General features: G+C 44.9%; 2 protein-coding genes and 1 long non-coding RNA gene across 5 annotated transcripts in view; 1 reads left to right on the plus strand and 2 right to left on the minus strand.

Moving 5' to 3' along the window:
• The window catches only part of LOC122107883 (nuclear autoantigenic sperm protein), a 33,430-nt gene extending 15,159 nt beyond the window's left edge, over positions 1 to 18,271 (plus strand). Inside the window, exons 3-15 of one of the 3 annotated variants that reach the window (XM_042679753.1) lie at positions 1,988 to 2,098; positions 4,016 to 4,096; positions 6,253 to 6,362; positions 7,027 to 8,025; positions 12,064 to 12,143; positions 12,721 to 12,806; positions 12,913 to 12,986; positions 14,942 to 15,130; positions 15,453 to 15,619; positions 16,543 to 16,599; positions 16,689 to 16,766; positions 17,562 to 17,690; positions 18,096 to 18,271. In XM_042679753.1, coding sequence (XP_042535687.1) covers positions 1,988 to 2,098; positions 4,016 to 4,096; positions 6,253 to 6,362; positions 7,027 to 8,025; positions 12,064 to 12,143; positions 12,721 to 12,806; positions 12,913 to 12,986; positions 14,942 to 15,130; positions 15,453 to 15,619; positions 16,543 to 16,599; positions 16,689 to 16,766; positions 17,562 to 17,690; positions 18,096 to 18,164 — 2,230 coding nt within the window. In that variant the 3' untranslated portion in view covers positions 18,165 to 18,271. The remainder of the gene's footprint in view (positions 1 to 1,987; positions 2,099 to 4,015; positions 4,097 to 6,252; positions 6,363 to 7,026; positions 8,026 to 12,063; positions 12,144 to 12,720; positions 12,807 to 12,912; positions 12,987 to 14,941; positions 15,131 to 15,452; positions 15,620 to 16,542; positions 16,600 to 16,688; positions 16,767 to 17,561; positions 17,691 to 18,095) is intronic. The other 2 variants (XM_042679761.1, XM_042679766.1) reach the window with 2 other exon arrangements.
• LOC122108037 overlaps positions 1 to 18,826 on the minus strand; it is a 277,692-nt gene extending 258,866 nt beyond the window's left edge. The window contains exon 1 of the long non-coding RNA XR_006147454.1: positions 18,668 to 18,826. This is a non-coding gene — a long non-coding RNA (uncharacterized LOC122108037). The remainder of the gene's footprint in view (positions 1 to 18,667) is intronic.
• A 762-nt stretch (positions 18,827 to 19,588) lies between these two features.
• On the minus strand, positions 19,589 to 23,404 carry Ccdc17 (coiled-coil domain containing 17). Its single transcript, XM_042674553.1, has 14 exons — positions 23,399 to 23,404; positions 22,951 to 23,166; positions 22,761 to 22,835; positions 22,498 to 22,666; positions 22,245 to 22,407; positions 22,062 to 22,145; positions 21,862 to 21,980; positions 21,526 to 21,639; positions 21,261 to 21,370; positions 21,028 to 21,143; positions 20,696 to 20,899; positions 20,385 to 20,592; positions 20,207 to 20,317; positions 19,589 to 19,801 (listed from the first exon to the last, which is right to left on the minus strand). Exons 1-14 carry the CDS (start codon positions 23,402 to 23,404, stop codon positions 19,703 to 19,705), a joined length of 1,794 nt encoding a protein of 597 aa, XP_042530487.1. The 3' UTR covers positions 19,589 to 19,702.
• Between the last annotated feature and the right edge of the window lie 344 nt (positions 23,405 to 23,748).

Raw genomic sequence — 23,748 nt, forward strand, 5'->3', positions numbered from 1 at the left:
CGCCTGGATCAGACATAGAAAATCTGCGTAGTAAATGCAAGTCCCTGTGTTTAAACCCCAATTTGGTGAATTGTTTATTCATTCTAGTGATGCTGAGGTTTGAATTCAGAGCCTTGTGCTTTTTAGGCATACATTCCACTATTGAACCATGCCCTCAGACTTTTTTTTTTTTTTTTTTTGCCTGTCCTGGATATTGAAATGTAGTCCTGGTCACTGTCTCTTAAGTTCTTTTATTCAAGGCTAGCATTCTACCACTTGAGCCACAGTACCACTTCTAGTTTTTGGTGGCTAATTGGCTATAAGACACTCAAGCCCAGCACCAGTGGCTCATACCTGTAATCCTAGCTACGCTGATCTCTGAGGATCGTGGTTCAAAAAGCCAGCCTGGACAGGAAAGTCTGTGAGACTTTTTTTTTTTTTTTGTCAGTCGTGGGGCTTGAACTCTGGGCCTGAGTGCTGTCTCTCAGCTCTTCAGCTCAAGGCGAGTGCTCTACCACTTGAGCTACAGCACCACTTCTGGTTTTCTGGTGGTTTATTGGAGATAGGAGTCTCAAGGTCTCTCCTGCCCGGGCTGGCTTTGAACCACGATCCTCAGATCTCAGCCTCCTGAGTAGCTAGGATTACAGGCGTGAGCCACCAGGGCCCGGCGTCTGTGAGACTCTTATCTCCAATTAACCACCAGAAAACCGGAAGTGGTACTGTGGGTCAAGTGGGAGAGCTCTCCTTGAGCTGAACGATAGCACCCAGGCCCTTGAGTTCAAGCCCCAGGGCTAGCAAAAAGAAAAACCTATCATTTCACGTTCTTGTGGGTTTTTTATTTTGGGGGAGGGGGGTCTGTCGTGGGGCCTGAACTCTGGGCCTCGGCACTGTCCCTGAGCTGCTTTTGCTCAAGGCTAGCACTCTACTACTTGAGCCACAGCGCCATTTCTAGCTTTTTCTGCTTATGTGGTGCTGAGGAATCGAACCCACAGCCTCATGCATGCAAGGCAAGCATTCTACCATTGAGCTGCCTTCCCAGCCTAAGTTCTTGTATTTCATTGGTTGGTTGTAGAATTTGAACTCAGGGCCTGGGCAATGTCCCTGAGCTTTTTTGCTCAAGGCTAACACTCGCACTTTCAGCCACAGCTCCACTTAACTTTTCTGATGGTTAATTGGGGATGAGCAGTATCTCACGTCCTTTCCCACCTGAGCTAGCTTTGAACCAATAATCCTCAGATCTCAGCTTCCTACATAGCTAGGATTACAGATGTGAGCCACCAGTGCCCAGCACAAGTTCATGTTTATAATAAAATAATTGATAAGGATTTTAGTTCACTATGTAGATAGTTTTTGCCAGTCCTGGGGCTTGAACTCAGGGCTAGCACTGTGCTACTTCTGGCCTTTTCTGTTTATATGGTACTGAGAAATTGAACCCATGGCTTCAAGCATGCTAGGCAAGCACTCTACCACTAAGCCACATTCCCAGCCCTGGGTAGTTTATTGCATCACCATTTAATACACATTTTATCCCCATTGAATTAGTTGGCATCTTTGTCAAAGTTTTAGCCAAATATGTGTGGATTTATTGTCCTAGTTTGCTTTTCTTTATGCCAGTACCACATTGTATTCATCTGGAGATTACTGTCTTACCATGTTTACTGAAGTATTTCTTTGCATTGCCCTTTGTAGGCATGTGATCTATGTGCTGACCTGAATGCCTTCAGCTGTATTCATAATCCACTTGCTGTTTGGTTTTGATTGCCCAGTTTATGAATTTATAAATCATTGGCTAATTAGCACATGTATTATAAGTCTATGGAGTAAATAAACTAAGAAATCTTGTAGTAAAGCCTTTCAGAATGTTACCTTTGAGATTTCTTTGGATTTTGTGATGGTATGTGAGTTTAGTCTTAATAGACTAGAAAAGTAGTCTAAAATGGAAATATTACAGACTAAATGTAGTGTATGTTTAACATGTATGATGAAAATAGAATCTTTTTTCTTGCAGTGTGGATGTGGATTGTGAAGCTAAGAAATTATTGGGATTAGGACAGAAACACCTAGTGATGGGGGATATTCCAGCAGCTGTCAATGCATTCCAGGAAGCAGCTAGTCTTCTGTAAGTATTGGATATTAAGGGGGACAAAGGATAGATAAATGCAGTGGTGGTGCTCACTAGATACTGTGTGAATAATGAACTATACAACTTGTCGGTGGGATGGGAGAGAGAAAGTGAGGGAAGGAATGACATTGTCCAAAGAGAAATGTACTTTTTTGGGGGTATGTTTTTTATTGTAAAAATGCTGTACAGAGGGTGTTACAGTTACATGAGCAAGGTAATGAGTACATTTCCTATTGAGCATTGTTGCCTCCTCCTTTGTTTTCCCCCTACCATCCCTTCCCTCCCACCTCCACAACTATTACCCCACCTCCGCCCAAATGTACTCTTCATTTGACTTATGTAACCCTAACTCCTTTATACATCACCTTTATAATAACAATAAAAATTACATTAAAAATACAGATAAGAAAACTAAGGCACTGAAGTTAATTTATTAATCTAAGTTGCACAACAAGCAAGAGTTAGTTATGCTTTACAGGCTTCATCGACTTAGTCTGGCTCCAAAGATTTGTGGGTTTTGTTTGTTTGTTTTTGTTTTGCTGTTGTTGGTCCTGAGGCTTGAATTTAGGCCTTTTTTGCTCAAGGCTAGTGCTCTACCACTTGAGCCACAGCTCCACTTTTAGTTTTTTGGAAGTTTATTGGAGATAAGAGTCTCATGGAAGGGACTGGGAAGGTGGCTCAGTGGTAGAGCGCTTGCCTTGCATGCATGAGGCCCTGGGTTCGATTCCTCAGCACCACATAAGCAAAAAGAAAAAAAGCCAGAAGTGGCGCTGTGGCTCAAGTGGTAGAGTGCTAGTCTTAAGCTGAAGAGCTGAGGGACAGCGCCCAGGCCCAGCATTCAGGCCCCAGAACTGAACCCCCCCCCCCCCCCCCCCCCCAAAAAAAAGTCTCATGGAAGGCAGGCGATGGTGGCTCATACCTGTTATCCTAGCTACTAAGGCTGGTCTGAGGGTCATGTTTCAAAGCCAGCCAGGCAGGAAAGTCCATGAGACTCTTTTCTCCAATTAATCGCCAGAAAACTGGAAGTGGTGCTGTGGAAGACCCTCAAGGAGATTTTCTGCCTGGGCTGGCTTTGAAGAAAGCTATGCTCAGATCTCAGCCTCCTGAGTAGCTAGGATTATAGGCATGAGCCACCAGTGCCTGGTTTGAGATTGTGTTCTTAATACTTTGATTCTTTTTTTGTGTGTTGTTGTTGGTCGTGGGACTTGAACTTTTTTGCTCAAGAAGTGCTTTACCCATTTTGAGCCACAGCACCACTTCTACTTTTTATGATTGTTTGCCATTAAGAATCTCACAGGGGGGCTAGGAAGGTGGCTCAGTGGTAGAGTGCTTGCCTTGCATGCATGAGGCCCTGGGTTCGATTCCTCAGTACCACCACCACATAAGCAGAAAAAAAAAGCCGGAAGTGGCGCTGTGGCTCGAGCGCTGTGGCTCGAGCGCTAGCCTTGAGCTGAAGAGCTGAGGGACAGCGCCCAGGCCCAGAGTTCAGGCCCATGACCAGACACCCCCCCCCCCCCAAGAAAAAAAAAAGAATCTCTTACGGGGCTGGGAAGGTGCTCTGTGGTAGAGTACTTGCCTTGCATGCATGAGGCCCTGGGTTCAATTTCTCAGCACCACATAAGCAGAAAAAGCCAAAAGTGGCACTGTGGCTCAAGTGGTAGAGTGCTAGCCTTGAGCTCAAGAGCACAGCCCCAGAGTTCAGGCCCCACTACTGACCAAAACAAATGAGTCTCACAGACTTTCCAACTTGGGCTGGCTTCAAACCATGTTCCTCCGGTCTCAGCATTCTGTGTAGCTAGGAACTAACTTAGTAATATATATTTAACTATATCTAGCAAATTGGAGGATGTTTGACAATACTTCATGAGTTGTAATGTGCATTTAATTATGTTTAGATTTTTTTTCTCTTTTTAGAGGTAAGAAGTATGGAGAAACAGCTAATGAGTGTGGAGAAGCTTTCTTTTTCTATGGGAAATCACTTTTGGAGTTGGCCAGGTATGTCTCTACCTTGAATGTATGAGTAGAATTTTTTTTTTTTGGTCAGTCGTGGACTTGAACTCTGGGCCTGTGGGCTGTCCCTAAGCTCTTCAGCAAGGCGAGCGCTCTACCACTTAAACCACAGTGCCACTTCTGGTTTTCTATTGGTTAATTGGAGATATAACTCATAGACTTTCCTGCCCCAGGCTAGCTTTGAACCATGAGCCTCCTGAATAGCTAGGATTACTGGCATGAACCACTAGGCACCTGGCTTGAGAGTAGAATATTTTATTTTTACATGTTTTTATTTAAAAATTGGGGTTTGTGGGGACTTGAGCATGTGGCTTAGTGGTACATTGCTTGCCTATGCATGAAGCCCTGGGTTCAATTCCTCAGTACCACAGAAAAAGGCTGGAAGTGCTGTGGCTCAAGTGGTAGAATGCTAGCCTTTAGGAAAAAGAAGCTCAGGGAGAGTGCCCATATTCTGAGTTCAAGCCCAGGACTGGCAAAAAAAGAAAAGAAAAAAGGACCTTTCAGGTTTTACATGAGTTAAGCAAGAATTAGTATGTTTGGAAAAGAACAGGAAATATTAATGCAAGTTGTGAATAGCTTTTGATGCAAAGAAGCAAAGTATGTTTTGATTTTAGGATTTATTAAAAGCCAAGTTTTTTCAGTAGTAAATAGTCAATAATTGATAAAAGCTCAATATAGACAGATGAACTTCAACCTGCACATGGCAGTCTGAGTCAAGAGTATGGAAGTTTTGGGGGACAAGCCTCACATTTATAGTGATATCCTGTTAGAAAAAAGGGCTAATCGGCGGCCCTGTGGCTCACTACTCAGGAGGCTGAGATCTGAGGATCACAGTTCAAAGCCAGCCCAGGCAAGAAAAAGTTCATGAGACTTCAATAAATTACTCAGAATAACCTGAAAGTGGTGCTGTAGGTCAAGTGTAGACTGCTACAGGTGCAGCACCCAGAGCTTGAGTTCAAGCCCCATGACAAAAGATAATCAAGGATAATAATTAATGGGTTAATGATGTAGCTATTTGGTAGAATGCATGGTTTGGTATATATTAGGCCCTGGGTTGAAACCCTAATATCAGCAAATAAAGTCACTGAACAAGGATTGGATGGCGGGCAATTGGAAATAGGTAGCAACTGAAAATAACTAGTAAGATAAGTAGTTGTCTTATTGGACAATTCTTTGGAAATATCCACCAGAATTTATCAACAAGCATAAATATTAATAAATAAGCAAATTTGTCATCTATTTAGTCTTATTTCTGTTATGGTTCTACTCGTGTGTCTGGGTATGTGCACCGAATGCGCACTGTTCTTGGGGCTTGAACTCAGGGACTCAGCTCTGTCCCTAAGCTTTTGTCTCATTGACTTTCCTGCTTGGGTTAGTTTCCATAGAAACTAACCCAATCTTAGCCTCCTAACTAGAATTACAGGCAAGTTTCTACTCTTGTAGCATTATTTAATAGTGGCTGGATGAGTGTTATGCACATTTCTTTTGGCCTTGTAGCTTTTATTTCTGTAATTTTTTTTTCCCTTTCTGGTTGTTGTTGGCTAGGGGCTTAAACTCAGCCTTTATGCTGTCCTTGAGCTCTTTCACTCAAGGCTAGCACTTCACTGTTTGAGCCACAGCTCCCCTTCGAGTTTTCTGGTGGTCGCTAATTGGAGATAAGTCTTATAGGAAGTAGCCTGGGCTGGCTTTGAAATTGATTCTCAGATCTTAGCCTCTTGTGGCTAGGGTTACAGGCATAAGCCTCTAGCTCCTGACTACCTTTAATTTACAAGTTTTTATCATTTTATTTCACAAGTATGTTGATGTATATTTCCATTGCTTGACTTTATTTTATTTTTTGTCAGTCAGGGGGCTTGAACTCTGGGCCTGGGCACTGTCCCTCAGCTCTTCAGTTCAAGGCAAGTGCTCTACCACTTGAGTCACAAGGCTGCTTCTGGTTTTCTGGTGGTTTATTGGAGATAAGAGTCTCATAGACTTTCCTGCCTGGGCTGGCTTTAAACCATGATCCTCCAATCTAAGCCTCAAGAGTAGCTAATATTACAGGTATAAACCACTGGTGCCAGGCTACTGGACTATTATTCTATTGTCCTTTCTTAGAATACATCATTAGGGTCTTGTTTTTGCTTCTCTTATTCTCCTAGGTTGGAAAATGGTGTGCTGGGAAATGCCTTAGAAGGTGTGCATGTAGAAGAGGAAGAAGGAGAAAAAACAGAGGATGAATCTCTGGTGGAAAATAACGATAACGTAGATGGTATGTGAAATTGTATTTTACATTATAGAGATGCGACATCATACATTTCTTTTATACAGTGATCAATAAATATATTGGGGTATGCTTGCCCTGGCTTGGCTGGTTATTCCTAAGATGCTTGTGCTGATGCTTACATCTATTAGAGACTATAGCGGGGGTAGCAGGCTTCTGTAAGAGGACAACTAAATTTTAAAAACTGGTTATTTAAGTTGGTACTTTAAACATTAAGACAATTGTTTTTTAATTCTGATACGAACTTTTAAACAATTTATATAACTCAAGTTGTTTTAATAATGACGACTCTGGAAGCCTATTACATACTCTTGTGTCTAAGAAAATTAAATATTGTTTCTAAGTTGAGTTTGATTGCTAGAGTTTTATAAATCAGATAGGGAGGATAACAAAAAACTTGGCATCTGTTAACCTAACTGGTAATCAGAATGCTCAGTACAGTTACCTGCTTGAAGCAGCTTAGGTTTCTTTAGGAAAAACTTGATCTGCTAGCTGAGACTCTTTGCTTGTCTCAGGGGACAGGTAGAATTTAAGTTGTTTACTTAAAACCAGGCCATTTGAGGATTTAAAGAGAATGTATTTTTAGTTTCATTATTACTATAATTGTTAAACTCGAAGACATGTTTATGCTTCATGTTCCTTAACCATGTAGAGGAAGCAAGGGACGAGTTGAGAGAACAGGTTTATGACGCCATGGGAGAAAAGGAAGAAGCCAAAAAAACAGAAGGCAATTCTCTGTCAAAGCCTGAAATTGATACAGAACAGGAGAGTGAAGTGCAGAAGGGTGGAAGAGAAGATATGGATGTAAGTGAGCCTACAGAGAAGCTACAGGAAAAAGTTGAATCGACTTCGAATGATTTAACTGAAAACTCTGATGAGGCGAAAGGAGCGACAGCACCAGAAGGACGGAATGAAGCTGAGGTCACTTTTGGGAAGCCAGAACAGGAAATGCCAGATGCTGAGGAAGGAAAATCAGTTTCTGGAACTGATGTCCAAAATGAAGAGTACAGAGAAAAAGGAGGTCAGGAGAAGCAGGGAGAGGTAATTGTTAGCATAGAGGAAAAGCCAAAAGAATCTTCAGAAGAGCAGCCTATTGGGACTCTAGAAAAGCAAAGCACTGCAGTGGAGGTGGAAGCACAGCCTGTAGACCCAACAGTCAAGCCAGTTGATATGGGTGGGGATGAACCAGAGGAACAGGTAGCTGCCTCTAAAAATGAACCAGGAAAGGCTGGTTTTGAGGAAGAGGGAGGGCAAGAAATGCCTTCTGTTGAAGAGTCACCCTTGGTGACAACAAAGGCTGCAGAGGCCGGATCAGAAGTCTCTGAGAAGCCAGGGCAGGAGACCACAGCTTGCTCTCAGGATGGTACAGTCAATGGACTGTCAGCTTCAGTTGAGACTCCTATTGAACCGCAGACTTGTGCAGAAAGGCTGACAGGCACAAAAGATGGCTCAGGTCTACAGGAAGTCAGGGGAGAACTTGCGCTAAGCCAGGAGGAAACTAAGCTGCCTGTAGAAGAGTCTGAGGCAGCTGGAGATGGGGTTGAGACCAAGGTAGCCCAGAGGGCTGCTGAGACAGCATCTGAAGACAAAATTAAGATAGCTGCTAATGAAGAGGCAGAAGAGAGCGAAGAACAGATGAAAGAGGGTGAAGGTAACCGGGACATTCAAGAGTTGCAGTGGGTGGAGTATATTCTGGATTTGACTAACTAATCATGGACAAAGTCAGTTTTCCATTCAGGATTTTCCGTCTGCCTAAGGATTTAGGAAAGGGTTAAATGAAAATGGGGGATAGTTTAAGAAGAAGGTTGGAATAAGTTGGACAAGTTAAAAACAAGACTTCTTTAGCTGGCTTATAAACTAATGCTTTTACTAACTGCAAAGTATGTCTCTGGTTTCTGAAACTTGGCTAGTATATCTGTAATTTGAATCCTTCTAGCCAATAAAGCGATGGACTAGGTAGACAAGAGGGTTGGTGGGATATGTGGGGAAATACAGGCTAGGCTGGCAGAGAATGCTGAATGGATATTAACTTGCATGCCTCTGGATTTTTAAATTTACTGTTCACACTGTTTCCTTGCATTAGGAAGCAGAACAGTGCAGTAGAATCCACTGAATTTGATACACTTAAGCAGTCATGCCATGTCAATGAGGGTGGCCAACATGGTACCCTTGGTACCCTGTCTACATTAGTCTTTTAGAGATGTTTAGAGGCTTATTCACAATACTTGAAACAAACTCCTTTCTCCAAAAGAGACAAGAAAAGATTTAGCTAAGCTACTAGGCCTCATTCTGTTCTTCCCTCCTCCCCTCCCCATTTCATGCTTGCTTTGGCTGCTAGACTGATTTTTTTTAATGTTACTTAAAATGTCCTAACATAGGTGCTTTGTGTGTAATGTCATTGATCTAATCATGATTTGAATGAATAGTATTTTGCATATAAGCCTCTAAATTGGCACGTCTGACTTGAGTTGTGCTGTCAGTTAAGGATTCTACTGTATATAAGATTCATCTAATACTAGCGTTAATAACTATTGGTCTATTCAGCTAATTTGTTCTATGTAATTTCCAGACTACTTCAATAGTTTCTTAATTACAGATATTTAAAGACCCATCAACATTCTGGTGAACTTTGGCCTATGTGCAGGTCTCTGCATTCCAGCCAGCACACAAACTAGAAGTGAAATTACTAAATGGCAGCACCATTGGGCTTTCATTATTGCACTTTAAGACTAAGGATAAAACACAGAATTGAAAGTTTCATTTTTTAAAAAAATCAGGTCTTTTTACTTTTGCTCTTGTACTGCTAGGATCCAACCTAGGGCTTGAAACCTGCTGAGTATTGTACCATTGAGCCATATCTCCAGTCCTATAAGTAGCATTTTAAAGTGTTATGTGGCAGATAGATACTTGTTTTTGAGTGTAATTTCTCATATTTTTCAAATAAAGAAATGAGAGAAAGATGAAATAACTTCCCCTAATCACTTAGCTAATACATGTGTCTGAGGCTGGAACTGGGAGCTTCTCCTAGTTATGCAGGATGCCGTAAACTTGAGAATCACGTTTCAAAGCCCTTGCCGGCATAAAAATCTGCAGCATTTAGTCTCCCAACAAAATGTGGGAGTAGAGGTATGATAGAGCATCAGCTATGAGCAAACAAGTAGTGAGAACACACAGAATATTAAGAGTTACCAGCTGTGGCTATAGGGCCCAGCCACTTTTTTGTGCTCTACTCCTCTTTGTGTGACAGTGGCATCCACAGGGATCTTAGCTCAGATAGAGTAAGTTGCCAGCTCTGCACATCAGTCACAAAGCAATAAAACCCCATTTTTAAATATTGAATCCAGATGAAATTCACCAGATGAAATTTTTGTCTTGTCTGTCTTGGGGCTTGAACTCTGGGCCTGGGTGCTGTCCTTGCACTCTTCCTTCAGCTCAAGGCGAGTGCTCTACCACTTGAACCATAGCACCACTTCCAGTTTTCTTTCTTTTTTTTTTTTTTTTGGTCTGTCATGGGGCTTGAACTCTGGGCCTGGGCGCTGTCCCTCAGCTCTTCAGCTCAAGGCTAGCGCTGTACCACTTGAGCCACAGCTCTGCTTCTGGCTTTTTTCTTTCTGCTTATGTGGTGCTGAGGAATCGAACCCAGGGCCTCAGGCATGCAAGGCAAGCGCTCTACCACTAAGCCACCTTCCCAAAGCCACCTTCCCAGCCCATGTCCCTCAGCTCTTAAGCTCAAGGTGAGCACTCTCCTGCTTGAGCCACAGCACCACTTCCATTTTCTTTCTTTCTTTCTTTCTTTTCTTTTCTTTTTTTTTTTTTTTTTTGTGTGTGGCCTGAACTCTGGGCCTAGGCACTGTCCCTCAGCTCTTCAGCTCAAGGCTAGCGCTCTACCACTTGAGCCACAGCACCACTTTCCGCTTTTTTCATTTTGCTTATGTGGTGCTGAGGAATCGAACCCAAGACTTCGAGCATGCAAGGCAAACGCTCTACCACTGAACCACCTTCCCAGCCCCACTTCCAGTTTTCTAATGGTTTATTGGAGATTGAAGTCTCACAGACTCTAGTCCATGAGATTGGAGTCTGCCTGGGCTGGCTTTGAACCACTGCCATCCTCAGATCTCAGCCTCCTGAGTAGCTTGGGTTACAGGCGTGAGCCATCCACGCCTGACTTTTGGGGGTGGGGGGGGGCGGGTTGTCAGTCGGGGCTTGAACTCCAGGCCTGGGCACTGTCCCTGAGCTCCAGATTTCTGGTGGTTAATTGGAGATAGGAATGTCATGGACTTTCCTGCCCAGGCTGGCTTTGAATCGTGATCCTCAGATCTCAGCTTCCTGAGTAGCTAGGATTATAGACATGATCCTCCATCGGCTATATTAGGATTCTTACAAGCTGGAATGTCAGGCACCTACTACCATATCCAGCTTTCCAGTGAGGTGAATACTTCTATGTGTGGTTTGGCTAGAGTTGCCATCCGCCGTCCTCACAATCTTGGCAACCCAAGTAGGTAGGATTAGAGGTAAGAAGCCACTAATGCCTGATTACTTCAGGCATTTTTTATTTATTTATTTATTTTATTATATATATATATATATATTAGTGGTCAGTTGTGGGGTTTGAACTCAAGTCCCTGGAACTGTCCCTGTGCTCCTTTGCTCAAGATGAGTGCTGCACTACTTTGAGCCACAGTGCCACTTCTGCTTTTCTGGTGGTTAATTGGAGTTAGTCTCATGGACTTTCCTGCCTGGGCTGGCTTTGAACTGCAATCCTCAAGTGGTTAGCCTCCTGAATAGCTAAGATTACAGGCGTTGAGCCACCAGCACCCAGCTTCTCAGTTAATTTTTTGGTGAGGTGTTTTGAATATTCTGTGAAATACATAGATCTACTTACTTCTATGTTCTTAAGATGTTCTGATAAAAACTGGGCAGTTAGTAAGCCCTCATGCAGTCCCAGCTTAGACAACTTTACCTATAGGAGCAAAACAGTGTGTGGTGACTTTATTTCAAAACCACTGACATAGCCAGAAGTAAAAGGTAAAAGTCTTGACAAAATAGATGCTATATAGTAGGCATGAAGCAAGAATTTGGTAGGGCTAGAGCTGGGGCTGGGAAGGTGGCTCATTGGTAGAGTGTTTGCCTTGAGCTGAAGAGCTGAGGGACAGTGTTCAGGCCCCATGACTGACCAAAAAAAAATTTTTGATAGGGCTGCAAATTTGAATGGAATCATTGAAAGTAACTATTCACTCAAAGCGCTGGCTGGAATCTTTGACATGCTCATTGGTAAGAATTTATAAGGACTGTGCTTTTTTTTTCTGGTTGAGAGAAAGCTGGTCTTGAGCATTCTTGTTCTGATTGGAGTAGCATAATTTAATTAATAATTTGATCCTTTCCCAATATTTTCTAGTAAGACCCAGAAATAGCACAGATCTTTCTAGCTAGTTTTGGCAGTGAATAAGCACAGTAACTAATCAGTCTTATTCTGAATGTCAGGTTAACTTACAATTATAATTATTGAAGGTCTGACATGTAGACTTAAGTCTAGTTTAGACTTGAGATAAATGGAAACTGTTGTACTCAGATCATATGTTAACTGACTTGGGTTAGCATCTAGCCTGTAGGATGACATATTTAACGGTTTCTGACTACTCAGAAGATACCCTTAGTTATAGTCTCAATACTGAGAAATTTTTGTTTCTAGAAACTGAAGGTTCAGAAGAGGAGGATAAAGAAAACGACAAGTCTGAAGAAATACCAAATGAATCTGTTGTTGAAAACAAAGTAAGTTGTTTATCATCCAGTATGTTTTCAAGTGAGCAAGGAAGCAGTACTGATCTTTGAAATTAAGGTGGCATCATACTTTTCAGGCAGGAACTCTACCACTTGAGTTACACCCCTCAGCACTACTTCCTACTTTTGTTTTTCCAGTCCTGAAGCTCTGTCCCAGAATCTCTTTTGCTGAAAGCTAGTGCTCTACCACTTGAGCCACAGGACAACTTCCAGCCTTTTCTGAGTAGTTTATTGGAGATAAGATTCTCATGGACTTGGCTAATTTTGAACCCTGTCCTCAGCTCTCAGCTTCCCAAGTAACTAGGATTACAGGCATGGTTATTTAGAAATCCTTTATTCAGATTAGAATGGACCAGTGTATCTCATTCTAACAGGATATATATCATTGTTCATTTTACTAACATTATAAGTACCCATACTGTAGATTTTAAGGTGCAAGCCTGAATTTTGAATTGAATCAGCCCTTTTTAAAAAAAAAAAAATAATCCATATTAAACTTAGATTTGTACTCTAAAAATGTCTGTCTTGTACTTCAATTTAATATGAATGCTTTGGCTATCCTTTTTAGTCTCTTCAAGAAAATGAAGAGGAAGAGATTGGTAACCTAGAGCTTGCCTGGGATATGCTGGATTTAGCAAAGATCATTTTTAAAAGGTAAACTCTTGAGTACTCCTAGGCCATGATTGGGAGTTCAGTGGTTGAAAGTAGAAAAAGCAGTTAATACTGTTGATGTTTCTCTAATGAACTTACCTTCTTTTAGACAAGAAACAAAAGAAGCCCAACTTTATGCTGCACAGGCACACCTTAAACTTGGAGAAGTTAGTGTTGAATCTGGTAATGTATTTTTCATTGTACTGTCTCTCTTTAACCTCCTTCATGTCCTTATTCTCCCTTCTAATAAGATTTCTATATAAGCCAACTTGACTGGTCATAAGTTGGTTTTTAAAAAATACAGTCAGGGCTAGGAATGTGGCTCAGTGGTAGAGTGCTTGCTTAGCATGCATGAAGCCCTGGGTTTGATTCCTCAGTGCTGCATACACAGGAAAGGCTTGAAGTGGCTCAAGTGGTAGAGTACTAGCCTTGAGCTGAAGAGCTCAGGGACAGCGCCCAGGCTCAGAGTTCAAGCCTCAAAAAAAGACAGTTGATTTTCTGCCATTCAGAAGACTTAGGCAGAAAGATCTAAGTTTAAAAATAAGAAAGCCAGGCGCCAGTGGCTCACACCTGTAATCCTAGTTACTGAGGAGGTTGAGATCTGAGGCTCATGGTTCAAGGCCAGCCCGGGTATGAAAGTCCGTAAGACTCATCTCCAAAAAAACCACTAGAAAACCGGAAGTGGCGCTGTGGTTCAAGTAGTAGAGCACTCACCTTGAGCTGAAGAACTGAGGCCCCATGACCGACAAATAATAATAGTAATAACAATAATAAGGTTTAAGTTCTCTGCAAACCCTGGAATAGCTGAGCTACCTTCCTAGCCCCATGAATAATCTTTTTTTTTTTTTTTTTTTGGTTGGTCATGGGGCTTGAACTCTGGGCTTGGGCACTGTCCCTCAGCTCTTCAGCTCAAGGCTAGCACTCTACCACTTGAGCCACAGTACCACTTCCTGTTTTCTGCATGGTTTATTGGAGATAAGAGTCTCATAGACTTCCTTGACTGGACTGGGTTTGAACCAGGATCCTCAGATCTCAGCCTTCTATGTAGCTAGGATTACAAGCATGAGCCACCAGTGCCTGGCTCTGTGAACAATCTTCTGTAAGATACTTAGACAGTGTTTCAGTGGGCTTGTTTTAGGTGTTAAGGATCAGATCCAGTTCTATCACTGAACTACATCTGAGCGTGCACCATGCCCCTCACCTTTTGGGGGTGGGGGGGAGGGTTCGGGGGTGGGGGGGAGGGTTCAGTCATGATGCTTGAACTCAGGGCCTGGGCTCTGTCTGTAAGGTTTTCTGCTCAAGACCTAGTGTTCTACCACTTAGAGACACAGCTCCATTTCCAGCTTTTTGGTGGTTAATTGGAGATAAGACTCTCGTGGACATTCCTGCCCAGGCTGCCTTTGAACCATGATCCTCATATCTCAACTTCCACAGTAATGTGAGCCACCAGCAGCTGCTAAGCCACTCTTAATGGTTCCCCCCTTTTAGTGGTACTATGGTTTAAATTCATGGCCTCAGACTTGTTAGATAAGTAACCCCCTTTGAGCTCCCAGTTCCCCCTCCCACCCACCCTGCGTGGGGCTTGAACTCTGGGCCTAGGTGCTGTCCCTGAGCTCTTCAGTTCAAGGCTTAGTGCTCTATCACTTTTGGTTTTCTGTTGGCTAATTGGAGATAAGAGTCTTACAGACTTTCCTGCCCAGGCTGGCTTTCAACCGTGATCCTCAGATCTCAGCCTCCTGAATAGCTAGGATTACAGGCGCGAGTCACCAGTGTCCAGCTTGATTGGTTATTTTTGAGATGAGATCTTGTCCAAGCGAGTGTCTGAACAGCAGTCCACCTATCTTAGGCTTCCAGTTCTAGCTGGGATGATAGGTGTGCACCACCAGGGCCACCTAGTAAATCTCATGTGTGTGCTTCAGCTGATCTTGAATTGGAATTATCCCAACTTCAAGTAGTCACTGGTGTTCAGCTTAGGTGTTTTGTCTGCTTTGTCTTCTCTTATATTTTGTCTTTCTGTGCAGTGAAGGGTTTCAGAGATAACAAAATGAAGTGTAAAAGAGAGTGCATTCCTGATGACTGTCTGAATTTTGAGAATTCTGTTAATGCTGTCAAATTCTAAGTTGTTCTTTCTTTATTAGAGAATTATACTCAAGCTGTGGAGGAGTTCCAGGCTTGCCTAAACCTGCAAGAACAGTATCTGGAGGCCCACGACCGTCTCCTCGCAGAGACTCATTACCAGCTGGGCTTGGCCTATGGATACAACTCTCAATATGATGAGGCAGTGGCACAGTTCAGTAAATCTATTGAAGTTATTGAGAAGAGAATGGGTGAGCAGTATCTTCTTTGATCCAGTAATTGACCAGGTTAAGGGGGCAGGGTGGGGGGCCACGGCGGAGGTGCTAGTGGTTCACTCTTATAATCCTTGTCACTCAGGAGACTGAGATCGTAGAATCATGGTTCAAAGCTAGCCATGCAGGAAAGTCCATGAGACTCTTCTCTCCAGTTAACCACCAAAAAGCTGGAAGTAGAGCTGTGGCTCAAGTAGTAAAGAAATTGCTCGCACCCAGGCCCTGAGTTAAAGCCAGGATCAGCACACACACCAAAAAGATCTTTTTGTGATAATTGTTACTGATGGCCTATTCTTTGTAGCTGTCCTAAATGAGCAGATGAAGGAGGCTGAAGGATCACTCACTGAATATGAGAAAGAAATTGAGGAGCTGAAGGAACTACTACCTGAAATTAGAGAGAAGATAGAAGATGCAAAGGAGTCACAGCGTAGCGGGAATGTAGCCGAATTGGCTCTGAAAGCTACTCTGGTTTGTTTAGTTTCTTCTTGCATTTGCTAGGGACTTTTCATTGTGACTTGGTTTCCAGGGAGAGTTGGTGATAAGAATATGAGGCTCATGTTAATGTTCCTATCAAGCAGTAGAACAGTAGTTAGAGAATTTGTTCTGGAGCCAGATTGTTTAGGTTTAAATTCTACGTTCTTTTGCATGTGTTACTACATGACATTTCTGTCTTGGTTGACCTGGTTAATATGAGCTTTTTTTTTTTTTTTTTTGATGGGGCCTGTATGCTGTCCCTGAGCTCCTTTGCTCAAGGGCTAGTGAGTGATCTATCATTTTGAACCACAGCACCATTTCCAGCTTTCTGGTGGTGAATTGGAGATAAAAGTCTCACAAAGGGCTGTGAAAAAGTCACAGAGACTTTCTGAACCACGATTCTCAGATATCAGCCTCCTTAGGAGCATGAGCCACCAGCACCTGACTAGTGTGAGCTTTTAAATTACAGGTCTTTATTTTTGCCTACTTTGCTGTCGTGTAGGTGTTGTTAAATACGTATTCCCATCCAGGCATTTTTGGTTTACACCTATAAGCCTAGCTCCTTAGCAGGCTGAGACCTAAGGATCACGGTTAGAAGCCAACCCAGGCAGAAAAGTCTGTGAGACACTTACCTCCAATAAACTGCCAAAAACACCCTAAATAGAACTGGTTCAAATGGTAGAGTTGCTAACATTACATACAAGAACCTCAGGGACAGTGCTTAGCCCCTGAATTCAACCTCCAGGACCAGCACTAAGCAGGGGAGTGGGTGCAGAAATCTATTCTCTGCCTATTCCTTGCTACTTCATGGAGGCCACTAGCATCTCATTCCTTAATCAGGTGCTTAAGTGATAGGTACTCAAAATGGTATGGTTTGAATTCTTCCTGGATCTTACTTAGGTTGTCATCTCTCACAGGTAGAAAGCTCTACTTCAGGTTTCACTTCCAGTGGAGGAAGTTCTTCAGCCTCTACGGTAGGTATTCAGGTATTTTATACCTCCCTGTGGTTTTACAACTTAGACACTGCTAACAAAGTGTTCTTTTTTTTTTTTTTCCTGTCAAGATTGCCAGTAGAAAACCAGCTGATGGTGCTTCCTCATCAAATTGTGTGACTGATATTTCCCACCTTGTCAGAAAGAAGGTAAAATTTGTCTTTTCTAACCCTTTGACCAACTTGTAGCAGGGTTGGGAATTCCAAAAAAATATACCAGGAAAAAGTTCCATATAAACCTTTCTAGAGGGCTGGGAAGGTGGCTCAGTGGTAGAGTGCTTGCCTTGCATGCCTGAGGCCCTGGGTTCGATTCCTCAGCACCACATAAGCAAAAAGAAAAAAAAGCCGGAAGTGGCACTGTGGCTCAAGTGGTAGAGCGCCAGCCTTGAGCTGAAGAGCTGAGGGACAGCGCCCAGGCCCAGAGTTCAAGCCCCACGACCGGACCCAAAAAAAAAAAATCTTTCTAGATTTTCTTAGACTATCAGGAAATCAGACACGGATGATTGATCAGATGAGTGCATTTTAGGAAGCCATCAGGTTTTTTTGAGACATTCAGCAAGCAGTATGGTGGTACTAAACCTCCCAAGGCTGGCAAGTCCAAGACCTGCTTGGTGTATGTTGCTATCCTGTTTAAAACGATCCCCAAAACTTGCAATGAAGTTCTGCCTATAATTCTTTTCGCTTAGGAGTCACTCACTTTTACTTGTTTACTGACTGAAACACAAGAATTCATCTTACGTTTGTTACTGTTCACACTGCTGTTCCTCACAACCACCCTGCCCTGCCTTTATAGTATGTTGACAGGTTGACACTGTCACTAGGAAGACAGACTTACAGAAAACTGACAGCACTAGTGTTCAAGACATTTATGCCATTGGAGCTTGTATTTGTTGTCTTTTAAAAACAAAAAGTACCTTTGTGAAGCCCTCACAATTATATCTTTAGAGAAAACCAGAGGAAGAGAGCCCCCGGAAAGATGATGCAAAGAAAGCCAAACAAGAGCCGGAGGTGAATGGAGGCAGTGGGGATGCTATCCCCGGTGGAAATGAAGTTTCCGAAAGCATGGAGGAGGAGGTGGGCAGTTAAGCAGGGCTTATCCTTTTGCTTTCTTCTCAGGTTCTGGGGAAATTCTCCCAAGTGCATGATCTCTCTTGAGCCCATTTGGATTGCTCAAGTTCAAGAGAAATAGTTGGGTTATGGAATACAGAATGAGTCCATAAATGAGACCTGTGTACCACAAGTTGCTGCAAATAAATGAGAAGGTGCCTAATTGCAAGGCCAACCTTTGTTTGATCTTTTCTATGATAATTGGCTCTGCCAGCCCTATTGAAAAAGAAAACTCTGAAGACATGGCCTTTTATTTTGTGGGCCTTGTGCTCAGTATTTGGAGCAAGGAGTGAAGCAAGCTATGTTTCTTCTATTTTATATGTTGTAATGGCTTCAGTCACTTATGCCCAGGCTCCTTGTTTTATTTTTCAGCCTGAAAGCCGGTCAGCCATGGAGGGGACAGTGGATACTGGAGCTACAGTTGAAAGCACTGCAAGTTAAGAAAGGGAGCAGAGGTTCCCTCCTGAGGGAAAGTGTTTTTGTATATAATGTATTTTTTCACTTTTGGGGATTCTTTTTGTATAACTTCAATAAAGATTGTAAGCAAAGGTTGAGGCTTTGATGGCTTTTTTCATTGTGCCTTGGGGCTCTCAAGGTTTTTATATTGTATAGCCAGAAGGGTCCCTCTTTTCTGTATTGATCTCTGTTGGACAGTTCCTGTCTTATGTGGTGATCAGATCACGTGTGGCTGTTGTGGGCTCTTTATCTTCCATGGGTGCTATATATCTGTTATCAAATACTTGACTGAATTCATCTGTCTTGTAACTTCCAGTGGTGCTATCCCTGGGTGGGGGCTACAAAACACGTGCTGTCTGGTGCTGAAAATGAAATGATTCAACGATCAGGTTCATCTGGTCTCTTGGGTCATAATACTGTCCAGGAAAAAGAACTCTGAAGAAAACTTGAAATGGTCACTGAGGAGAAGGAAAACAGTTGGTGTGCACAGTTGGAAAGGGGCTGAGACTGAGGTAATAGTAAACAATTGGATGTAATGGGAAGCCCTTTGGGGGAGGCTTGCTGCTAGAGTTATATTTGTTATTTTCTGTACAGAAGGTTGAAATATGTCAACACTTGGATGTTACACTGTCTGCAGTTTTGACCTAATAAAGATGCTAATAAAAAGCTGCTGTTCTGGAATTATGTTTGAACATCTTACCGTGGGATCCTGGGCTGCCTGGAGCATTTAGTGGGGAATACGGAACAGAGAGGCAGTTCTGAGTATTCAGGGATAATGGGGTGCTGTCATTGATAATGCTATCACAGTAGGCTCTCACTGATGTCCTGATGATTCAGGGCTTATGTGAGAGACCCTGACTGAGCTTATTTAAGTTTTTATGGACTGGGCACTGGTGGCTCATGCCTGTAATCCTAACTACTCAGGAGGCTGACATCAGAGGATCACGGTTTGAAGCTGAAGCTAGTCTGGGCAGGAAGGGAACTTAACAGGTCAGGCAATATTTGTCCAGATTCTGAACAGTGATTTTGTGTCGTAACAGAACCAGTTTGTTTCTCTCAAATAAAAGAAATACTTGCCTGGGCAGGTAACTTTTGGCTACAGAGTACTATACAGAGTATAGTATACCTACCTCCTCTAGGTTTTTGTAGTTTGTTTTTTGGTCAGAACATAATTGGCATGCTACATTTGACCCCCGAGATCCCAGTGACTAGGACCTGAGGTTAAGCCCAATATAAAACTGCTTCCGATATTCTCTATATGGGTCTCTTATGTTGGATGAAAGGTTTGCATTGAAGTCATAAGCTAGGATTTAAATGAAGTTTGTCAATAAAACTGATGTTAGTAAAGCTTAGTCTCAAATGCCAGATAATGTAATTTAATAAGTTAGCAGAAGGAAAACATGGTTAGAATTCATCACTGTGTGTCCTTATGGATTCCATCCAACACACTAGTAGAAAAGATAACGGGGCTGAAAATAGGCCTTTTGCCTCAGCTAGAAACCAATGGAGGTTGGTCAAAGCTTTCACCCTTGACTCTGACAGGGTTCTGCAGAAGGTTCGCGATCCACAAAGCCAGCATTGGGAGCAAGGGAGTTAGCCTCCAGTGAAGATGAGCTGGACACCTGTGGAACACGAGAAGGCAAGTCTAAGCCAGATTGTAGAGGGGACAGTTTCTGAAAGAATGAAGTTAACGTGTATGGGTTTTTTTTTTGGTCTGGTTTTGGTCATGGTGTCTGAACTCAAGCCTGGGCACTGTCCCTCAGCTCTACCACTCTACAACTTGAGCCACAGCAGCACTTCTGCTTTTTCTGCTTATGTGGTGCTGTGGAATCGAACTGGCCTCAGTGCATGCAAGGCAAGCACTCTACCACTGTGAGCCACTCTCCTAGCCCAACATGTATGTTCTTGCTTTGATTTCTTTGTTACATAATATGGGAGTAACTGAAGAAAACATTTGGTACTGACAGGACACTGAACAGCAGAAGCTGAACAGTCACGTGTATCCCCAGCAGTAGTTGAGCCCTCACCAATGGTGGGTAGTGGTACTCATGGGCATTTACTGGGTTGATTGCTGCCAATGCCTGGACATCTGCATCTCTTGCATTCACCAGCCGTAGAAAGAGCTCAGCCTGGCCTGCCTGGGGAGGTGAAATGGTACTGCATCTGTAATTTGGAGCGGACCCTGCCCTCAACCTCTACACTCACTTGGGGAATTCCATTTAGCTGCCCAAGGCTGAGGCTGGAGTCCAAAGGAAGGGTTCGAAGTGGGAGGCGCCAGCGGCCACTTAGCACTCGCTGATCTTGGTCAAATAGCACTAGCGAGGTCCAAGCTTTTGGTTGTGCTCTGGCCCATTCCACTCCCTGACAGGCCTGTAGTTCACAGACCAACGATACCAGTGGTGATGGGGGTAGTCTAGAACCAAAAAAATTGTCAGAAACTAGTGCCTAAATCCCTTCCCAAAGGTTTCATAGATCTTAGCCCTCAGGGTAGGATAAAATTATTTCCACCTACTGACCTGGGTACAGGCTGCCTGCTGGCAAGGACAGCACAATTGCCCATAGGTCCAGGAGCTGGGGGAGGGGGCAGGCAAACAGCTGGGGGCAGTGCTGTGGTCCCTCCTGTGTCCTGTCCATTTCTGGCCAAGCCAGTCACTAGCTGCACCCAAATCCAAGAAGCCTCAAGGCCCCTCAGGAAGTCATAGAAAATGACAAGGCCAGCCCTGTAGGATAAACAAAACAAGCAAATGACAAGTCCGCTCCACCCAGCCACTGCTCTAACTCTGCATGGTCCTAGTGGGTGTGCTTATATAGCAATAGTGGCCAAGTCAGAGGTTGTCAAAGGCCTCACCCAGGGTCATAGGGTGCAGGGCCCAAGACATCAGATGGGGGTAGCAGGGAGTGTGGGTCAAGCCACAGATGCTTGGTCATGGTTCCAGGAAGCAGCTGCTGTGGGGAAAAGTGTTGCTGTCCAGAATGCCTCCAAGCTGCCATGCTTCAGAACTGCCCTCCCTCCAGCCCCCACTCTGTGGGTCCGCGGATACTCACAGCCTTTGCAACACCACTAATTGGACTGTTTGTGGCACCTGGAAATGGTGGCAGCGGGGGTGCCATATGTGGAGGGAGGATCAGGGGATCTCTTCTCCCCTTCAGGAACGGACAAGGATCTGCTAGGAGTCTTGACTGCCCCTGCTCTAGGGGTAGAGAAAGAGGGTAATTACAGACATGCTCCCCAGCACAAGATGTGCATGGAGTGGGGGGAACATCTGTCAAAGCATACACGTCTCCTGTTACAAGCATGATCCCTCGATCCATTTTTAGGGATGGGCTAGGATCCCTTTTCACTGACCCCAAAGTGTACGGCCAGGATCCCTCCGCATCTGCAAGGCCAGAATTTCTGCCTCCAGGAGCTGGTTTTCGGCCTCCACTACTAGAAGATCCCGGGAGGTGGCACTTGATTTTTCTGCAATTCGCAGGTTTGCCCTGTCACCTGTGACAGCCGGCCCGGCTGGCCGCACTCCTAGGACTCTGGACAAGCTTGAGCTTGTCAGCTCACATTCTAGCCTCGGTCACAAAGACCATCCTATCTTGGGGCTTGGCTTGCATGCCTGTTCCGCCCTGCCACACACCCTCTCCTCCCAGCTCCCCTGGCTGCGGGGTCCCCACCGCCTCCTCTCCCATTCACCCTTGTGGCTCTGCGCCCGCCGCAGTGCCAGCGCTGACGCCTCCACTTGCAACTGATGTATCTTAGCCAGAACTCCAGGTTCCCGACCTCCACCTCGCGTGTAGGCTTCACGGAAGGCCCTAGAGAGCAGGGGATGGAAAGGTGGTCGCCCAGGACTGAGCGAGGTCCGGCTCCACACCCCCTGTGTGCCTGGTCCTCACCCGATCTCGGCAGCCAAGGTTCCCGGGTTGACTGGCAGCACCGGGAAACAGAGTTCGACATCTGGCCAGGTCTTCGGCCCGGTCCTGCTGCGAGATGTTGTCACAGGCTCACAGGCCCGACCTTTGTCCTCCTTGCCCATCCCGGCCTGGGGCCCCCCGGGCTGGACTGGACCAGCCGCTCACCCTGTCTGGGGCTGTAGCTCCTCGACACGGGTCCCCAGCGCCTGCAGCGCCCCCTGCGTCCGCCAGGCCTCGGCCCTAAGTTCTCGAAGCTCCCGCTCCAGGCTGAATAGGCGCTGCGTCCTGCCCCGGGCCAGGGCTACAGCTTGAAGACGCTGTTTTAGTTCTGAGACATCGAGGAAGTAGGGAACAGAGGTAAGAATAGTTCCGGGGCAGCCGCAGAGGCAGGCTGTTCTCTAGCCTCGAACTCGCTCACCATCCCCACGGCGCTCCAGGACCCGGCCCTGCGCTTCCATCTCCACCACGCGCTGGGCGCGAGTCCCCTGCAGCGCACGCAGCCGCTCGCCAGGGCTCCCCGCAGCCTCCGCGGCGGCTTGTGGTACCCAGGGCCCCAGCTGCTGTATGGACCGCCGCAGAGACTGCACCTGGAGGAAACAGTGATCCGCGAGCATCTCAGGCACGAGCGGGAGGAGGACGCCCCAAAATTGTAGATTTAGGAAGGGCTGGATTGGGACTTACCTGTTCTGTTAAATTCTGTAGAGCAGATTTGCCCATCTCTTGATAGGAGTTGCCTCCGGGTTCCTGAGACACATCCTGGGGACAGGGCAAAGTGAAGAAACCCGAGTCCAGCTTGTTGGACCAACTCCCCGCCCGCCTCCACCCCCCTGCCCCCCAACCATCCACCAGTCTCTCTTCCACCCCCTGCTACAGACACAGCCTTTACCGCGGGGCCCCGGGGTTCAGTGGCTGCTGAAGGCTGTGCTCCAAGAGTTAGCGCCTGGTTCAAGCGGCCAATGCAGAAGCGCTGGGTGTGGGTGGCCAACAAGGCCCCCGAGCGAAAAGCCATGTCACAGGCCCCACAGGGCAGAAGCCCTGGCTCCCCAGAGGAGGGCACGGGATGGGACCTGCTTGCTGACATGGAGTCCTATAGAATGGAGGTGAGGGGCAGAGGATGCCAGGAAGGCAGAGGATGAAGGAAGAAGGGAAAGAATAGCTCTATTAGGCCTACGAGATCTTGAAGCTTATGTTTGGGGAAGAGCCTTATCTCCCTGGGCAGCAACTACAAGTCTGGGCAGGTCAGGAGGTGTGGGGAAGTCTTGCAACTTTTGAGAGGAGGATTTGATTGGAAAAGTGTCACAAAGTCTGTTTTAACTTACTGGCATTGCGTAACTACCAAGTCTCTAATATTGCATCTTGCTTGCCCAGGTAATATTCTTTTTTGTCTTGGTTGTCATGGGGCTTGAACTCAGTGCCTGGGTCCTGTCTCCCAGCTCTTTTTTTTTTTTGCTCGAGAGCACTCTACCACTTTGAGCTCCATTTCCAGTTATGTCATGGTGATTAATTGGAAATAAGCGTCTCATAGACTTTCCTGCCCAGGCTGGCTTTGAACTGCAATCCTCAGATCTCAGCCTCCTGAGTAGCTAGGATTATAGGTGTGAATTATACCTGCTCCCAGGCCATATTGATAGAAGGGAATAGCCACCTCCTAGGGTGGCTGGACCATTAT

Source organism: Dipodomys spectabilis, unplaced genomic scaffold, assembly GCF_019054845.1.
Source record: "Dipodomys spectabilis isolate Male_0828 unplaced genomic scaffold, ASM1905484v1 ptg000002l, whole genome shotgun sequence".
NCBI classification, from domain to species: Eukaryota; Metazoa; Chordata; class Mammalia; order Rodentia; family Heteromyidae; genus Dipodomys; species Dipodomys spectabilis.